The following is a 17,196-nucleotide window of genomic DNA, read 5'->3' as shown; positions in this document are numbered from 1 at the left end:
GATCTAAGGCTTCCAGGATGAAGAAAGGAAGACTAAATTTTCCAAAGTTAAGTGAGAACTGGTAATTTGCATTCCGAAGATAATGTAAACAAAATTGCAATAATAATCAAAGAAAATTAAGGATTAAGTTTTAAGTAGAGACAGATGAGTCAAGATCTAAAATATCAGTGTAATAGTATGACTCAAGAATAAAGGTCAGATCTGGCATAAAGAGACTAAGAAAGCAGGGAAAACCAATACCAGTTGTAGAGAAAAGCCATTAGAAAAGACCTAATGGCTTTTCTCTACAAATGAAAATGGAAACCTTGATAGTGTAAAGAAGTGATAGATGTTTTACCTTTTATTCTTTACATTTTTCTGTTAATCAATTTCTATATTGCATGTGTGAGTGAGTGAAAGTTGCTCAGTCATGTCTGACTCTTTGTGACCCCATGGACTATATAGTCCATGGTATTCTCCAGGCCAGAATACTGGAATGGGTAGCCATTCCCTTCTCCAGGGGATCTTTCCAATCCAGGGATTGAACCTAGGTCTCCTGCATGGCAGGCAGATTCTTTAGCAGCTGAGCCACCATATTGCACGTGTATTCACTTCTATGTTCAGAAAAAGAAAATGTTACTCAAAAATAAATCTTTCATTTACAAAGTGACATTAACAATACATTATTCTTTCCAAATTTTACTTTTTTATTCATAATGATGGGTCAATGCTAGTTTCTCACTAGTGTTCAGCAGGATCAACAGCATGCAATTAATCTTTATTTAGTGTCTGTTCTGACAAGATTGCTATACAATCTAGAAACTACAAAGATAAATAAGAACTGGTCCTTGCTCTGAAGTAATAACAATATAGTGGAGGAATCAGATACCCAATCAGCAATATGAAATTATGAGATTACTAGCAAGAGTTTGAGATCATGAAATTGATCCAATTTAAATGGCTTCTAAAGAAGGCAAAGTGTGATTCATTAACACCATTATACAATCAAAAGAGGTGAATGAGATTTTAGTGAAGATAGTTACACATTGAAAACATGGCACCTGACAATTTATAGTCATGTCACGCTGGAAGAAAATGGTGGGAACCAGCAGGATAAAGATGGCGGTTGTTGAATAATCCAAGTGAAAGAAAGAAAGAAAGAAAATTAAGTTGCTCAGTCATGTCTGACTGTGACCCCATGGACTGTAGCCTACCAGGGTGAAGTCAAGTTTAAATCTGTATTTAATAGAGCTACATTATTTTCTCTCAGCATCCCCAAAGGTGTACCTTGTCTAGTTCCACTGGATTGGTACCTTCCCACCAATCCAGAAAGAACCCTAGATGTGAAATACACTTCCCATACACCTATTTGGTTTAGCCTCTAGCTTTTGATCATATAGGGTTTCTCTTCTGTTCCATTTCCCCCTGAGTTTCCATTATCCTCCCCTCTTCTTTAATCTAGTTGTTAATCTCCGCCAGAATGTTCTGAGGCTCATGGAGCAGTAGTATATTGTTATCCCTACTTCAGGTACTATAACAGCCAGGTAAAATATTTAATAGATCTTGATAACAATGTATATACCTCCACAAAGATGGCCCTACTACTAGAATTCCTGAAACCAACCTGATATCATGAAAATAAACCACAGGTATCAAATAATTAGATCTTGCATCCTTCTAATTAAAAAAAAAGTAGACAACCAACTTTCACAATTGGGGAACAGAAACTCTGATGTTTATAGCATTCTTATATGTACAGGGAGCTGGCACAACAAACTGCTTTTATAAATAAAAGACCTTTAACAATATAATTTATCTAGTTTAACCAACAAAGCTAAACTAATGGTATAAAGATTTCCCTGGGAACTTAACCAGATCTGGCAATAATTTATTCACCAACTGACAGCAACTACAGATGCTATGTGGGAGTGAAGAGGCAGATGTATATAGGTGTGAGCATGTAAGCAAGCATCTGTGTAAACCCATATGAGTATGTGAATACATACCTGAGCATGCATATATAGGAATGAAAGTCACAGGAATAAATAAGAATGATAATAGAAATAAATTTGCTAATAACAATGAACAAAGGCATTAGGATACTAGGAGTATAGGAGAATTCAGTACATGATAAATTAATAATTGAGTTTTAAATCTAAAACAAGAATGAAGGAATGCTTTCAAAAGAGAGGAAAAAAAGCCTGATGAAGATTAGAGAGAAAAAGAAAACTTGGCATCCATTTTCTTCTTGAAGAAATGCAGCAATACTCTATGTGAAGAAATGGAGATGAAAAAATTTAAAAAGGAGAAATTAAACATAAATTGTCAAACTTTTCCTCTAAAAATGTAAGGGAAAATATATTCCCACATGCCAAGAGAAAATAAAAACAAAGGGGAAAAGATAGGCAACTGGTTAGGTTGATGGGAAAGCATACTATGACCCAGTGATTCTATGGGATTTCCTGATGAAAAGTGATAGAACACTTCACACATCAAACAGAATCCCAGGAAGCCTATATTTAAGAGTAATGGAATTCTGAAATGTGGGAACCATAAATAAAAAGATTACCATAGGTTGCATTTTCTCCATGAATCAGGATTTGAAAAGAAAAATTGAAGAGAAAGAATTTGCTATAGATTGAATGTGTCCCTCCGAAATTTATATATTGAAATCTAATCCTCAATGTGATAGTATCAGGTGGTGAGGCTTTAGGGACGTACTCTGTCCTCATGAATGGAATTAGTGCTTCTATAAAAGAGACTTCACAGAGATCCTGTGCCTCTTTCTCTACCTGAGGACATAGCAAAAGATGAAAAGATGGAGTCTATGAAGACGAATGAAGCGGGCCCTCAACAGACACCAAAATACTTCCCAGCCTCCAGAACTGTAAGAAATAAATAAATTTCTACTGTTTGTAAGCCACCCAGTATATGCTTTTCTGTTATAGCAGTCTGAGTGGACTGAGACAGAACTAGTGAGAAAATGTTTTACCAAACATTGTGAAAGTTGTTATTCAAGTGACTAAGGGAGCTGAATTTATGTGGATAGAAGTAAAACATCTAAGATTGAAAGTTCTCAGATATTCAGGGGCAGACGGCAGCAGCAGAATGATACAACATGATGTCTTGGGCTCAATCTAGCTCAGGAGAGGTACAAAAGAGTGTAATTGTCTGATGTAAGATAATGTTTTTTGACAATTCCATGTACTTATGAGGTGACTTGCATACTGGAATATAAATTCATGCATATGATTTATTATAACAAAACATCCACTGCATGACATTTTTAGGTTATATAAAAATACAGCATTCTTTCGAAAGTACCAGTGTTGGCTCATGAGTTAAGAGGCAAGATACATAAATTATTTTTTGTTTTCAAAAGGGGTGTACATTTTTTTTAACATTAAAATTTTTTTTAAATTTATTTCTTGGCCACACACTGTGTGGCATGCAGAAGCTTAATTCTCCAACCAGGGATTGAACCCGTGCCTGCTGCAGTGTAAGTGTGGAGTCTTAACCCCTGGACCGCCAGGGAAGTCCCCATGGTAAGTCATTATGTATTTCTTATGACAGTGGATATCACAACTGTCCAAAGGACTGCTCAAATGACAATTTCTCATGTGGAAAATATTCAGTTTAGCCACAGTATATTAAGATCCAAACCTGCAAAGAGTACTTCTCCACATCGAATAGGTTTCCGTGGTCTTGTCCTTGGTCCTTGCATTAATGGTCGTTCTTGAGGCAATAGGAGATAGTTTTTAGCCTCATCTACCAAGTCTCTGTGAAAAAAATTCTGCCTTTATTCCAAATGTCTAAATAATATTGTTAGTCAAATCCCAATATGGTTAAGGTATATGTAAGATGGCAAAGGGGAGCAGCATAAATCAAACCAAATCATGAATGCCAGCCAGCATTATTATTAATTTAGGCTAGTTATTTATTTTTTGGGGCACATGGCATGTGGGATCTCAGAGATTGAATCCGTGTACCCTGCACTGGCAGCTTGGAGTCTTAACCACTGGACTGTCAGGGAAATCCCGCCAGCCAGTATTATAAAGGTCACAAACATGACAGCAATGATGCCAGTCACACTATGAATTGTGAATTGACTGGTATTTGCATCATGACTTCATCTCTTACTGCAAATTAGTCTAAAACTCAACGTACTTGAGACTAACAATGACTTATGGGAAACTAAAAATTACACCTTAATTACCAGTCTGCATAGTTACTGCCTTCTAGTGAATTTGCTTAGCTTTCGCAGGATACTGGCAAAGGAGCACATCAGCCACAACACTAGGTATTTGCTAGATTAATTTAAGTAATAAAACTAGGTCAAAATTTGGATTGCTAAAAAGAAATACCCTACTATCATTTAATATTAATTTTCTATTTGGGACTGTATGAATAGTTCACTCTCAATAAATCTACTGAGGATGAACAGTTTTGTCTTTTTCTATGAAGGTACTTTACGAGAAGAACCTAGTAATTACACTTGCTAAATAAAGTATCCTAACTTAAACTATTTATGTACTTACTTCACTTGAGTCCTTTGAGTGATTCAGTATCTGACTATACAAATCCAATTTGTTACTCTATTCTTTCTCAACTCTGAAAGTGCTTCCTAAATTACACTATATTTCCATTTCTCTATTTATATTACAAGTAATTTATTTCTGCTGGACCAGTGCCAGGCGTGACCCAATAATGTATATCCAGTATATGATTTTGCTAAGGCCTCTTCCGAATTTATGCTAAAAATAAAAACAAACCCCCTCAAAATCCCAACCTGATGACCAAGAACTTATTCTAGCTTCCTCAGCTAAATACAAAAGACTGTGATCTCCTTCTTGCTGGTTTTTAATTAAGTTGTTCAAGCGTTCCTAGAAAGAATATTATAGAGCTAATACTTAGGGGCAAACACAAAATCAATAGTAACAAGAATAACAGGGGCTTAATACATATTAACTCATTTATTCTCCACGACAGCCCTATGGAATAGGTATTGTTTTATAAATAAAGGAACTGTACCAGAAAGAGGTTCAAGTAACTTGAATAAGGTCACACAGCTAGTAAATAATAAGGTCATGATAAAAGGAACAGGCTGCTTCCTTTTTTAAAACTTTTTATTTTGTATTGGGGTGTAGCCAGTTAACAATGTGGTGATAATTTCAGGTGAACAGCAAAGGGACTCAGCTATACAGTAGGTCCTATTGGTTATCCATTTTAAATATAGCAGGGTATACATGTCCATTCCAAACCTCCATCTCTTCCCCTCCTTCCACCCCCAACAACCGTTAAGTTCCTTCTCTAAGTAGGAACAGGCTTCTTTTAAAAGTAACTTTGTGAGTATTCAGGGGAATTAATTACCATTTGTCTTTAAGTTTAAAAGGTAAACATATAAAAACCCTCTCTAACACCTCCTAGTAAGGGAACAGGCTTCAAATTATTGAAGAAATGCAAATGAATCTATTATGTTCTATCTCTGCTTTAGAGATCCCTGATTCTGGAACAAGTTTCTTTAGTCACTAAGGGAGATCCAAAGGTTTGTGTACTTTAAAGAGAGTTCTGACTCACTGTTTCTGGGAAGAAATGGTTAAAAACACCATGAGGTTTCATATTTGAAAATAAACCATAAAATCTGTCAAATGGAAAAGTAGTTTATTAAATTTTATATATACTGTAGTTCAGAGACAGACCAATAAAATAAATGTTTTGTCTTGTAAAAACATTTAGAATTTCTTTCAATCAAAAAAAATTTATGAAACTGTGCCATCAAACTCTAGTGGAAATCTTTCCACAGCTGCTTTAAGGGTGTAGCAGACCTTTAACTCTGTCTACAAACTCAGAAAGCAAGGCTGGTCCTATTCCTAACAAGGCATATGTGATGGAATGAAAAAGTGCTTCTGCACACTTTTATGATGGAGTCAACAACATTATTTAACTTATCTCAAGAAAAGATATACTAGCAGAGAATTGTCTCTTCAAACTCAAGCTTGCATGAAATCTTAGAAATCTACCTCTTTATTGCCACTTCTACATGAATAAATACCACGCATTAAAAAAAAAACAAACTAATGGAATGGAATACTGGAAATTCAGTCTTCTCTTCTTCCATCTCCTCTTGACTCTGGCCCAGAAGAAAAATCTGTTAAATACTGCCTTGAAAAATATAATATTTAGGAAGCAATACAAATAAGGAAATTAGGAGAGAACAAGAATGTTTAGTTGTCGATTTTTCCCATCCAGGACCATTCATACCTGCATTCTTCGTCACTTTTGATGAGGGGATCAGAGCCCACAGTGCCCACCAGGAACTTGGGACTAAGCAAAGGCAACCGCACGTGCTGCAGCACCTATGAGGTAATAAACACTATTAGAGCACAGACGCCATCTGTAAGGTGTTTAAGAAAATATGTAACTCATGCTCCCCGATTGTGTTTCCAATTGTTTTGCGATCTAATTGGATTAATTAATTGATCTAATAAATAATGAGGGTGGAAGGCATAAATACAAAACTAAATTTATTCCAACCACCAGTTCAGTAATTAGAACAGTCAGTATCACTTTAGCATGCTTCTTTATGCTTTCAGCAGTATAAGCTCTTCTAATAACAATCTAGAAGAATATACTATCAAATTGCTAAGGACTGTAATCATAATAACAAGAACATCACACATGTCATTTAGTGACCACTTATGACCCATATCATTCCTTTACTCTTCAAACTGTGGTGGGATTTCCAAATCATAGAGAAGGGAGACATGATAACAGCCATCCTTGTCTTCTTTTGTTCATTATGTACCATTTAGGTTCTGATTTATGCTATAGCCCAAACCTAGAGTTGATGCAAAACAGAGGAAGCAATGGAGCAAAAAGTTCATAATGATAAACACTTAAAATGCTTAACACTTAATCTCCTTGGTTATTTGGAAAGAGATGGTCTTTCTTACAGTCTAATATGAATGACAGTGATAACTGTTTTTTGCAAATCAAATATGTATTATTTTATCCAGTACAAAACAGTTACTTAAAGAAGCATTTCCCTGCGTACCTGGGGTAACTGAGGACGTCTTTCTTGAATGCTGTATTTAACCCAGGCCATCACTGCATTGAACACCTGTTCTTCACTGCGAACATTTAGTTCATCACTAGATATTATATCAATGAGTTGATTGGCTGGAAGCAACATGAACTCTTCACTTTCCATCACCTGTTTGAAGTTAGGTAAGAATAAAAGGGAAAACACCCTGTGATCAGATTTGACTGTTTCAATATTTTCCTTCAGGGTTGTAGGGCAAAGCTTTATTTCACAATGGAGCTGAAGTTCAATATAGTACCAGAGGATAAGAAAAGTTTAAAAAGAAAAAAAGATAGGTAGAGCACAGAAGGTTTTTAGAACAATGAGACTATCCTGTATGATACTACAGTGGTGGACACATGTCAAAACTCATAGAATGTACAATACCAAGAGTGAGCCATAATGTAAGTCATGGACTTTGGATGCTAGCATGTCAATGCAGGTTCATTAGTTGTAACAAACATATTTCTCTGGTGCAGGATGTTGCTATTGGGAGAGGTCATGTGTGTCACTTACTAAATGGACATGAATTTGAGCAAACTCCAGGAGATAGTGAAGGACAGGAAAGCCTGGTGTGCTGCAGTCCATGGGGTCACAAAGAGTTGGATATGCTTAGCGACTGAACAACATGTGTGTGTGGAGACAGAGTATATGGGAACTACTTTCTGCTCAATTTTCCTGTGACCCTAAAACTACTCTAAAAATAAAGCTTATTAATTTTTTAAAAAGGGAACATAGGAGAATTCAGATGGCACAATTAAAATTTAGGAAAAATAGTAATTTGTGATTTAGACAATTTAAGAAAAAAATGATGCTTTTTTCCCTCAGTATGAAGTATCAAGATGAAAATTTATATTCAAAATATAAACTATACCAAATTATAACTCCAGAAATTAAGAGGCATATAAAAAAATCAGGAAAAACTTTCAGAGGAAGGTTAGTTGCTGAAAGGGCAATGTCTAGGACAGAAACACCAAGGGGCCAGTTTGAAAAAAGAATGAGGGTGTCAGCATTTCTATAAGCAAGAATAACATAATGATATAAGCCATTAGACCCAAGAAAACCCCTCTGAGGACCGCACCACTCAGATATATTCATGTTCTCATATGTATATATGAAACTATAAACACATATAATTTATCTGTATCCAAGATTTGAAGAATTGTCAGAATGCAGATGAAATGGCAACAAGGATGTTATCTGTGCAGTTCAGCCACAAATCCCCCAATCTTGTAAATCTTGTCAAGATTGTATGTAGAGTAAAAGGGACAGGGTGCAATGCAAACAGTCACTGCTACACTTCATGGGGCTTCTGTCTCATTCAGAACATTGTTCTGCCTGGGACGTCTATTAGTGTAGGAAGGATATAGTTTAAGAGCTTGAATTCCCACCATGCAACCTCTGATGCATATGCTATATTCTCTCAGGACAGGGCTACTTACATGCTCATGAAAAAAATCAGAATATTTAGCAGGATTTGAGATAAACCATAACAAGTTGATTACTTGGTTAAGAATATTTTCCCAAGGACATCAGAAAAAAATACAAATCTCAAAACAATTTAAGGCCATAAAAAGTCAGCTGTATTTATAGTAGAAAATACTAAAGAGCACTTCAATTTTTATGGCACAAGTCTTCATATCATCTGAGTGAGAAACCCTCTGGGGCTCAGGAAATGAAATTGGAAACCTTTAAATTTTACATGAAGTTGCTTGGCCAGGTCACTTAGTAGTTAGAATGCCTGCGCTGTATCCTCTGTAGCAGTATTGTTGGATTTAGCAAATAATATATGGCATGATTATACTAAAAACTACTTGTTCATCTGGAATAAATTCAACTGGGCACCCTGTATTTTGTCTGGCAGACTTATGTTGGGGGGTGTAAAGTTAAGGGCCAGATTTGGGGCCTAGTTCCAGATGAAGTCTGCTGACCTTCAGCATGCAAAACTTTAGCAAGGTTGTATGTTTCTTCTTAGTTTTTCTTCAGTCTGATTTCTTTACTAAAGACAAGTCATATCATATATCTTTGTGAAGTTCCTTAACATTCTTTTAGGATCTTGTCAGAGTATAAAAATTTCCCCCAATTTAGTGATTATAAAACAAATATTATATAAATATCAAGGATCACCAAGTTTAAAGTTTATGAATAAACCACTCTGATATTAATGAGTCACTTAATGGAAACCTTAGAGGACAAGAAGACAAAAACATCTGTGTGAGAAAATATTTTTTGGTACAAAAATAAGAGTAAAAAGAATACTTTTGATGAACAAAGATATTAATGATCTACCATTAGGGCAACGACTGAAGTGACTTAGCAGCAGCAGCAGCAGCACTAAATTCTATTCTCGAACCAAACAACCAGGTTAAGAAAATACTGCTTTAAAATACCCGCTTTTTATTTATTTTTGAAGTTTTTTTTTTAATGTGGATCATTTAAAAGTCTTTACTGAATTTGTTACAATATTGCTTCTGTTTTATGTTTCGTTTTTTGGGGGCTGAGACATGTGGGGTTTTAGCTCTTTGACCCATGTAGGATCGAACCTGCATCCCCTACATTGTAAGGTGAAGTCATAACCATTGGGCCACCAGGGAAGCCCCCAAATAACTGCTTTTTAAATAAGAGTTTGCAGGAAATTTTAAGTCCCACACTATTATGGTAAAAGCTTACTTTTAGTTTCTTCAGATAAATGTAGATGCAATTTGAAGAATTAATAAAGCTGAAAACAAGAACGAATAAGGAAAATATTCTAGAGTTGTAACAGAAATGAATGGTGAACTCAGTGGCATTGAATTGAAAGAAAAAAATATGTTTATGAGCAAGCATAACACTGTATGAATTAAATTTGTTGTTGTTTAGTTGCTAAGTCATGTCTGACTCTTTGTGACCCCATGGACTGTAGCCCACCAGACTCCTCTGCCCATGGGATTTCCGAGGCAAGAATACTGGAGTAGGTGGCCATTTCCTCCTCCAGGATGAATGAAGTTAGGCGTAAGAAAATAGAAGGAAATTAAATAGAGATTTAAGTCTGAAAATAATTTGAATGAATCACAAGTGGTAAGCTCTAAGTGGTGACTTATTTTGCATCTACACAGAACCATTCTAGTCCATGAACAAAGTAAGGTTTTCTTCACTGGAATTTCATTATATCAGGTTCACTTTGGAGGCAGGGTTAGAACTGCAAGGGATTCTAAAACCTTCTGTACTATTAAGAATATTCTTCAGATATTTGTAACTATCTTAGAACTAAAACTCAAGCTATGTTTAAAGCAAGAAATTTTAAAAAATCAGCTTTATTTAAAACATACAGTTCAATAAATTTTGATAAATGTATGCACGCATATAACCATTACCACAATCAAGATATAGAACATTACCATCATCCCCAAAGATTCTAAAGCAGGGATTTCTTAATCTGGGGTCCAATGACTTTGGCAAATTATTTTGGAAATCCTCAATGATGGCAAATCTTTATTTTTTGCAGAATGGATCTGATTTTTAAAAATAGTGGAACAAAGTTAAATCTGTTAAAGAAGTTGTAGGAAGTCTACTCTGAATGAAAAATTAAGTTTGACTATAAAATACTGATGCAATTAATTTTAATGAAGTATAAACTCCATTTAGTCATGGTTATTCCTCTTTTATATTTTGTTGGAATCAATATTATATTAAGGATTCTCCCATATAAATTCATGAGAGGTACTGATCTGCAGTTTTCCTCTAGAGTTTGTGGTTTGCACATTAGGGTAAGTTTGACCTTATTTGGCAACCTCCTGCACGTTTTTCTGGAAGATTTTATATAGGGTTACATTATTTCTTTCTGACATGTTTGACAGAATTCACCATCTGTGATTGCTTTTTTGTGGGAAGGTTTTAAAATTATTAATTTAATTTCTTTCATAGATACAGAGTTATTCTGGTTTTCTTTCTTAAGTTTTTGTAATTTGTGTTTTTCAAAAAATTTGTCAATTTCATCTCAGTTGTTGAACTTAGCAAAATATTGCTCATGATATTCTGTTTTATCCTTTTTAATGTCTGAGGGATTTATAGTGCTGTCTTCTTTTTTATTTCTGATACTGGTAATCTGTATCTTCTTTCCTTTTTTTCTTGATAAGTACAGCTAGAGGTTCATCAGTTTTTTTCAAAGTAACATTGATTTTTGCTCTATCTTTTAATCTTTGCTCCTTCTATTTTGGGTTTAATTTGCTCTTCTTTTTCTAGTTTACAAAGGTAACCATCAGAACAAAAATACAAACCTTCCTATATACTAAAAAAATTAAGGACTTCCCTGGTGGTCCATTGGTGGGGAATTTGCCTGCCAGTGCAGGGGACACGGGTTCAGTCCCTGGTCCAGAAGATCCCACATGCCACAGGGCAACTATGTCTGTGTATCACAACTACTGAGCCTGTACTGTAGACCCTGGCAGCTGCAACTGCTGAGCCCATGAGCAGCAATTACTGAAACCCACATGCCCAGAGCCCATGGCTCTGCAATAAGAGATGCCACTACAATGAGAAGCCCAAGCACTGCAATGAAGAGTAGCCCCCGTCTATTACAACTAGAGAAAGCCCATGTGCAGCAACGAAGACCCAGCACAGTCAAAAATAAAACAAATATATCTTTAAAAAAGAGAATCTATAGGAAAGAGAAAATCATAATAGGAAAAACAAATATATAAAGGGATTGTAGATCACTTAAATAAACCAGTACAGAGGTTTCTTTTTAAGTAAAAAAATTTATGAAATTGATTATAAATACAACAGCAAAAGGATTAACATGAATATGTAAAATAGGACATCGAAATGATAAAATATAGGTGAAGAAAGTAAGAAAATGTAAAAATTTTTAGAATGTGTTTGAGATTATATAATTACCAGTTTAAAGTAGATACAGTAATGGGTTAACATACTTGAAAACCAAGGTAACCACAAATCAAAAACATACAATAGACTTACAAAAAGCAAAAAGAGAACTCAAGCATAATACAAAAGAAAACCATCAAACACAAAAGGAAAAATAAAAAGAAAAGAAAAAAGAAATACAAAATCAACTGGAAAATAAGGTTTAAAATGGACATAAATAAATATATATCAATAATTACCTCAAATGTCAATGGACTAAATGCTCCAGTCAAATGACACAGAGTGGCAGACTGGATAATAAAACAAAAGCCTAAAATATGCTGCCTACAAATGATGCACTTTAGAAAGAAAGATACACACAGAATGAAAGTGAGGGGATAGAAAAAAGATTCTTCAGGCAAGTGGAAATGATAAGAAAGCAGGGGTAGCAGTACTCATATCAGACAAGATAGACTTTAAAACAAAGACCACAGAGAAAGATAAAGACATCATAAAAAGACATTGATAAAAAGATCAATATAAGAAAAGGATATTATACTTACTAAAATATAAGCCCACAATATAGGAGCTCCTAAATACATCAAAGTAATACTAACAGACATAAAGGGAGAAACTGCAAGGAATACAATAATAGGAGACTTTAACATCCCACTGACATCAATGGACAGATCGTCTACACAGAAAATCAATAAGTGGTGCCTTAGGTCAGTCTACTAAGGCAAAAGCAAAAATAAATTAGTAGAACCTATTAAAGTTATAAACTTTTCCACAGCAAAGAAAACCATAAACAAAACAGAAAGACAGTCTACAGAATGGGAGAATATATTTGCAAATGATGCAGTTGGCAAGGGCTTAATTTCCAAAATACAAAAATGGCTCATATAGGTCAATATAGTAAAAAAACAAGCAATCACATCAAAAAATGGGCAGAAGATCTAAATAGACATTTCTTCAGAGAAGACATACAGATGGCCAACAGGTATAAGAAAAGATATTCTACACTGTTAATTATTAGAGAAATGCAAACCAAAACTACAATGGGATATCACCTCACAATGGTCAGAACAGACATCATCAAAAGTTCTACAAATAATAAATGCTGGAGAGAGTGTGGAGAAAAAGGAATCCTCCTACACTGTTTGGAGAAGGCAATGGCAACCCACTCCAGTACTCTTGCCTGGAGAATCCCATGGACGGAAGAACCTGGTAGGCTGTAGTCCATGGGATCGCTAAGGGTCGGATGTGACTGAGCAACTTCCCTTTCACTTTTCACTTTTGTGCACTGGAGAAGGAAACGGCAACCCATTCCAGTGTTCTTGCCTGGAGAATCCCAGGGACAGAGCAGCCTGGTGGGCTGCCATCTATGGGGTTGCACAGAGTTGGACACGACTGAAGTGACTTAGCAGCAGCAGCAGCAGCAGCCTACACTGTTGGTGAGTATGTAAATTGATGTGGCCACCATGGAGAGTATGGAGGTTCCTTAAAAAACTAAAGATAGAGCTATCACATGATCAAGCAATCCCAGTTCTTGGCATATATCCAGAAAAGATGAAAACTTTAATTCAGAAAGATACAGGCAGCACAGGGTTCACAGAAACACTATTTACAATAACCAAGACATGGAAGCAACCTAAGGATCCATCAACAGATGAATGGACAAAGAAGATGTGGTGTGTGTGTGTGTATACACAAAGACAATGGAATATTACCCATCCATAAAAAATGAAATAATACCACTTGCAGCAACATGGGTGGACCTAGAGATTATCATACTCAGCTAAACAAGTCAGACAGATAAATATACGATACCACTTACATGTGGAATCTAAAAAAAGGATACAAACGAACTAATTTACCAAACAGAAACAGACTCACCTCACAGACATAGAAAGCAAATTTATGGTTAGCTAAAGTGGAAAGGCCAAGAGAAGGATAAATTAGGAGTTTAGGATTAACAGATATATCCTACTATATATAAAATAGATAAACAACAAACAATAAGGTCCTATAGTATAGCACAGGGAACTATATTCAGAATTTTTTAATAACCAAAATGAAAGAGAATCTTTAAAATAACCAAATATGTAGATACATAAAACTGTCTCTCATATATATGTATATAAACTTATATGCTATATCATATATTTTATCTACATAAACTGAATCACTTTGTTATACACCATAAAATAACATAAAATTGTATATGAACTACATTTCAATTAAAAAAAACAGGGAAAGGGCCCAAATCAATAAAATCAGAAATGAAAAAGAAGTTAAAACTAACATCACAGAAATACAAAGGACAGAGACTGTAATGAACAGCTCTATGCCAATAAAAGGTACAACCTAGAAGAAATGAACAATTTCTTAGAAAGGTACAGTTTCCCAAGACTGAACCAGGAAGAAACAGAAAATATGAACAGACCAATTACCAGTACTGAAATTGAATCAGTAATTAAAAAATTCCCAACAAACAAAAGTCTAGGACCAGATAGCTTCAAACATACTACCAAATATTTAAAGATAACTTAATACCTATACTATTCCCAAAAAGTGCAGAGGAAGGAGCACTTCTGCAATCTTCTATGAAGCCATCATCACTATGACATGAAACCAGACAAAGATATCACACACAAAAAAGAAAAGTACATGTCACTATCACCAATGAATAAAGATGCAAAAATCCTCAACAAAGTAATACTGGCAAACTGAATCCAACAATACATTAGAAGGATCATCTACCATGATCAAGTGATATTTATCCTCAGGATGCAAGAATTTTCAAATATCTGCAAATCAATCAATGTGATACACTATATTAACAAGCTGAAGAACAAAAACTATATGATCATCTCAGTAGATGCAGGAAAAGCTTCTGATAAAATTCAATGTCCATTTATTATAAAAATTCTCCCAAAGGTAGGCATAGAGAGAATATACTTTGATATAATACAAACTGTATAAATGAGAAACCCATAGCTAACATCATCTTCAATGGTGAAAAGCTGAAAGCATTTCCTGTAAGATCAAGAATAAGACAAGCATTACCAGTCTCACCACTGTTATTCAACATAGTTTTGGAAGTCCTTGCCACAGCAACCAGAGAAGAAAAATAAAAGGAATCCAAATTGGAAAGTAAGACATAAAACTGTCATTGTTTGCACATGACATACTATACATAGAAAATCTTAATGAGGCCTTCAGAAAACTGCTAGAGCTCACCAATGAATTCAGTAAAGTTCCAGGATACAAAATTAATACACAGAAATCTGTTGCATTTCTATAAACTAACAGTCAAGTATCAGAAGGAGAAATTAAGGAAACAGTCTCACTTATCATCACATCAAAAAGAATAAAATACCTAGGAATAAGTTTGCCTGAGAAGTAAAAGACCTGTGCTCTTAAAACTATAAGATACTGATGAAAGAAACTGAAGACAAAATAAATAGATTGAAAGATATATTGTGTTCTTGGATGGGAAGAATCAACATTGTTAAAATGACTCTACTCCCCAAGGCAATCTATAGATTCAATGCAATTCCTATCAAATGACCAATGGCATTTTTCACAGAACTAGAACAAATATTTAAAATTTTGTATGGAAACATAAAAGACCTCAAAGAGCCAAAACAATCTGGAGAAAGAACAGAGCTGGAGGAATCATGCTTCCTGACTTCAAATTATACTACAGAGCTACAGTAATCGAAACAGTGTGGTGTGTGTGTGCTGTGTGTATGCTCAGTTGCTCAGTCATGTCCAACTCTTTGTGACCCAATGCACTATAGCAAGTCAGGCTTCTCTGTCCATGGGATTCACCAGGCAAGAAACTGGAGAAGGTTGTCATTTCCTTCTCCAGGGTATGTTCCTGATCCAGGATTGAACCCATATCTTCTCTGTCAGCAGGAAGATTCTTTACCACTGAGCCACCTGGGAAGCCCAATCAATACAGTATGGCACTGGCACAAAACAGACAAATAGGTCAATGGAACAGGACAGAAAGCCCAGAAACACACCCACACATTTATGTTCAATTATGGTTTTTCCAGTAGTCATATATGGATGTGAGAGTTGGACTGTAAAGAACACTGAGGGCTGAGGAATTGATGCTTTTGAACTGTGGTGTTGGAGAAGACTCTTGAGAGTCCCTTGGACTACTAGAAGATCCAACCAGTCCATTCTGAAGGAGATCAGCCCTGGGATTTCTTTGGAAGGAATGATGCTGAAGCTGAAACTCCAGTACTTTGGCCACCTCATGTGAAGAGTTGACTCATTGGAAAAGATTCTGATGCTGGGAGGGATTGGGGGCAGGAGGAGAAGGGGACGACAGAGGATGAGATGGCTGGATGGCATCACTGACTCGATGGACGTGTCTCAGTGAACTCCAGGAGTTGGTGATGGACAGGGAGGCCTGGTGTGCTGCGATTCATGGGGTCGCAAAGAGTCGGACACAACTGAGCAACTGAACTGTACTGAAGCTGTAACTAAGGAGGCAAGAAAATTACAGATACCAAGGGAACATTTCATGCAAAGATGGGCTCAATAAAGGACAGAAATGGTATGGACCTAACAGAAGCAGAAGATACTAAGAAGAGGTGGCAAGAGTACACAGAAGAACTATACAAAAAAGAGCTTCACAACCCAGATAATCAGGATGGTGTGATCACTCACCTAAAGCCAGACATCTTGGAATGGGAAGTCAAGAGGGCTTGAGGAATCATCACTACAAAGCTAGTGGAGGTGATGGAATTCCAGTTGAGCTATTTCAAATCCTAAAAGAGGATGTTGTGAAAGTGCTGTACTCACTATGTCAGCAAATTTGGAAAACTCAGCAGTGGCCATAGGACTGGGAAAGGTCAGTTTTCATTCCAATCCCAAAGAAAGGCAATGCCAAAGAATGCTCAAACTACCGCACAATTGCACTCATCTCACATGCTAGTAAAGTAATGCTCAAAATTCTCCAAGCCTGGCTTCAGCAATACATGAACCATGAACTTCCAGATTTTCAAGCTGGTTTTAGAAAAGGCAGAGGAACCAGAGATCAAATTGCCAACATCCACTGGATCACTGAAAAAGCAAGAGAGTTCCAGAAAAATATCTATTTCTGCTTTATTGACTATGACAAAGCCTTTGACTGGGTGGATCACAATAAATTATAGAAAATTCATAAAGAGATGGGAATACCAGACCCCCTGACCTGCCTCTTGAGAAATCTGTATGCAGGTCAGGAAGCAACAGTTAGAACTGGACATGGAACAACAGACTGGTTCCAAAGA

At 35.8% G+C, this 17,196-nt stretch overlaps 1 protein-coding gene across 4 annotated transcripts in view; it reads right to left on the bottom strand.

Annotated features, from left to right (window-relative positions):
* KLHL20 (kelch-like family member 20) overlaps window positions 1-17,196 on the bottom strand; it is a 56,880-nt gene that overhangs the window by 15,679 nt on the left and 24,005 nt on the right. For all 4 annotated transcript variants that reach the window (XM_010850069.1, XM_010850068.1, XM_010850070.1 and 1 more), the window contains 3 exons: window positions 7,034-7,192; window positions 6,241-6,335; window positions 3,643-3,758 (listed from right to left, as the gene is read on the bottom strand). In XM_010850069.1, coding sequence (XP_010848371.1) covers window positions 3,643-3,758; window positions 6,241-6,335; window positions 7,034-7,192 — 370 coding nt within the window. The remainder of the gene's footprint in view (window positions 1-3,642; window positions 3,759-6,240; window positions 6,336-7,033; window positions 7,193-17,196) is intronic.

This window comes from Bison bison, unplaced genomic scaffold (assembly GCF_000754665.1).
Source record: "Bison bison bison isolate TAMUID 2011002044 unplaced genomic scaffold, Bison_UMD1.0 scf7180017864289, whole genome shotgun sequence".
NCBI classification, from domain to species: Eukaryota; Metazoa; Chordata; class Mammalia; order Artiodactyla; family Bovidae; genus Bison; species Bison bison.
Note: the sequence above shows the minus strand (reverse complement) of the source record. Positions and strands in the feature narration are given on the sequence as shown.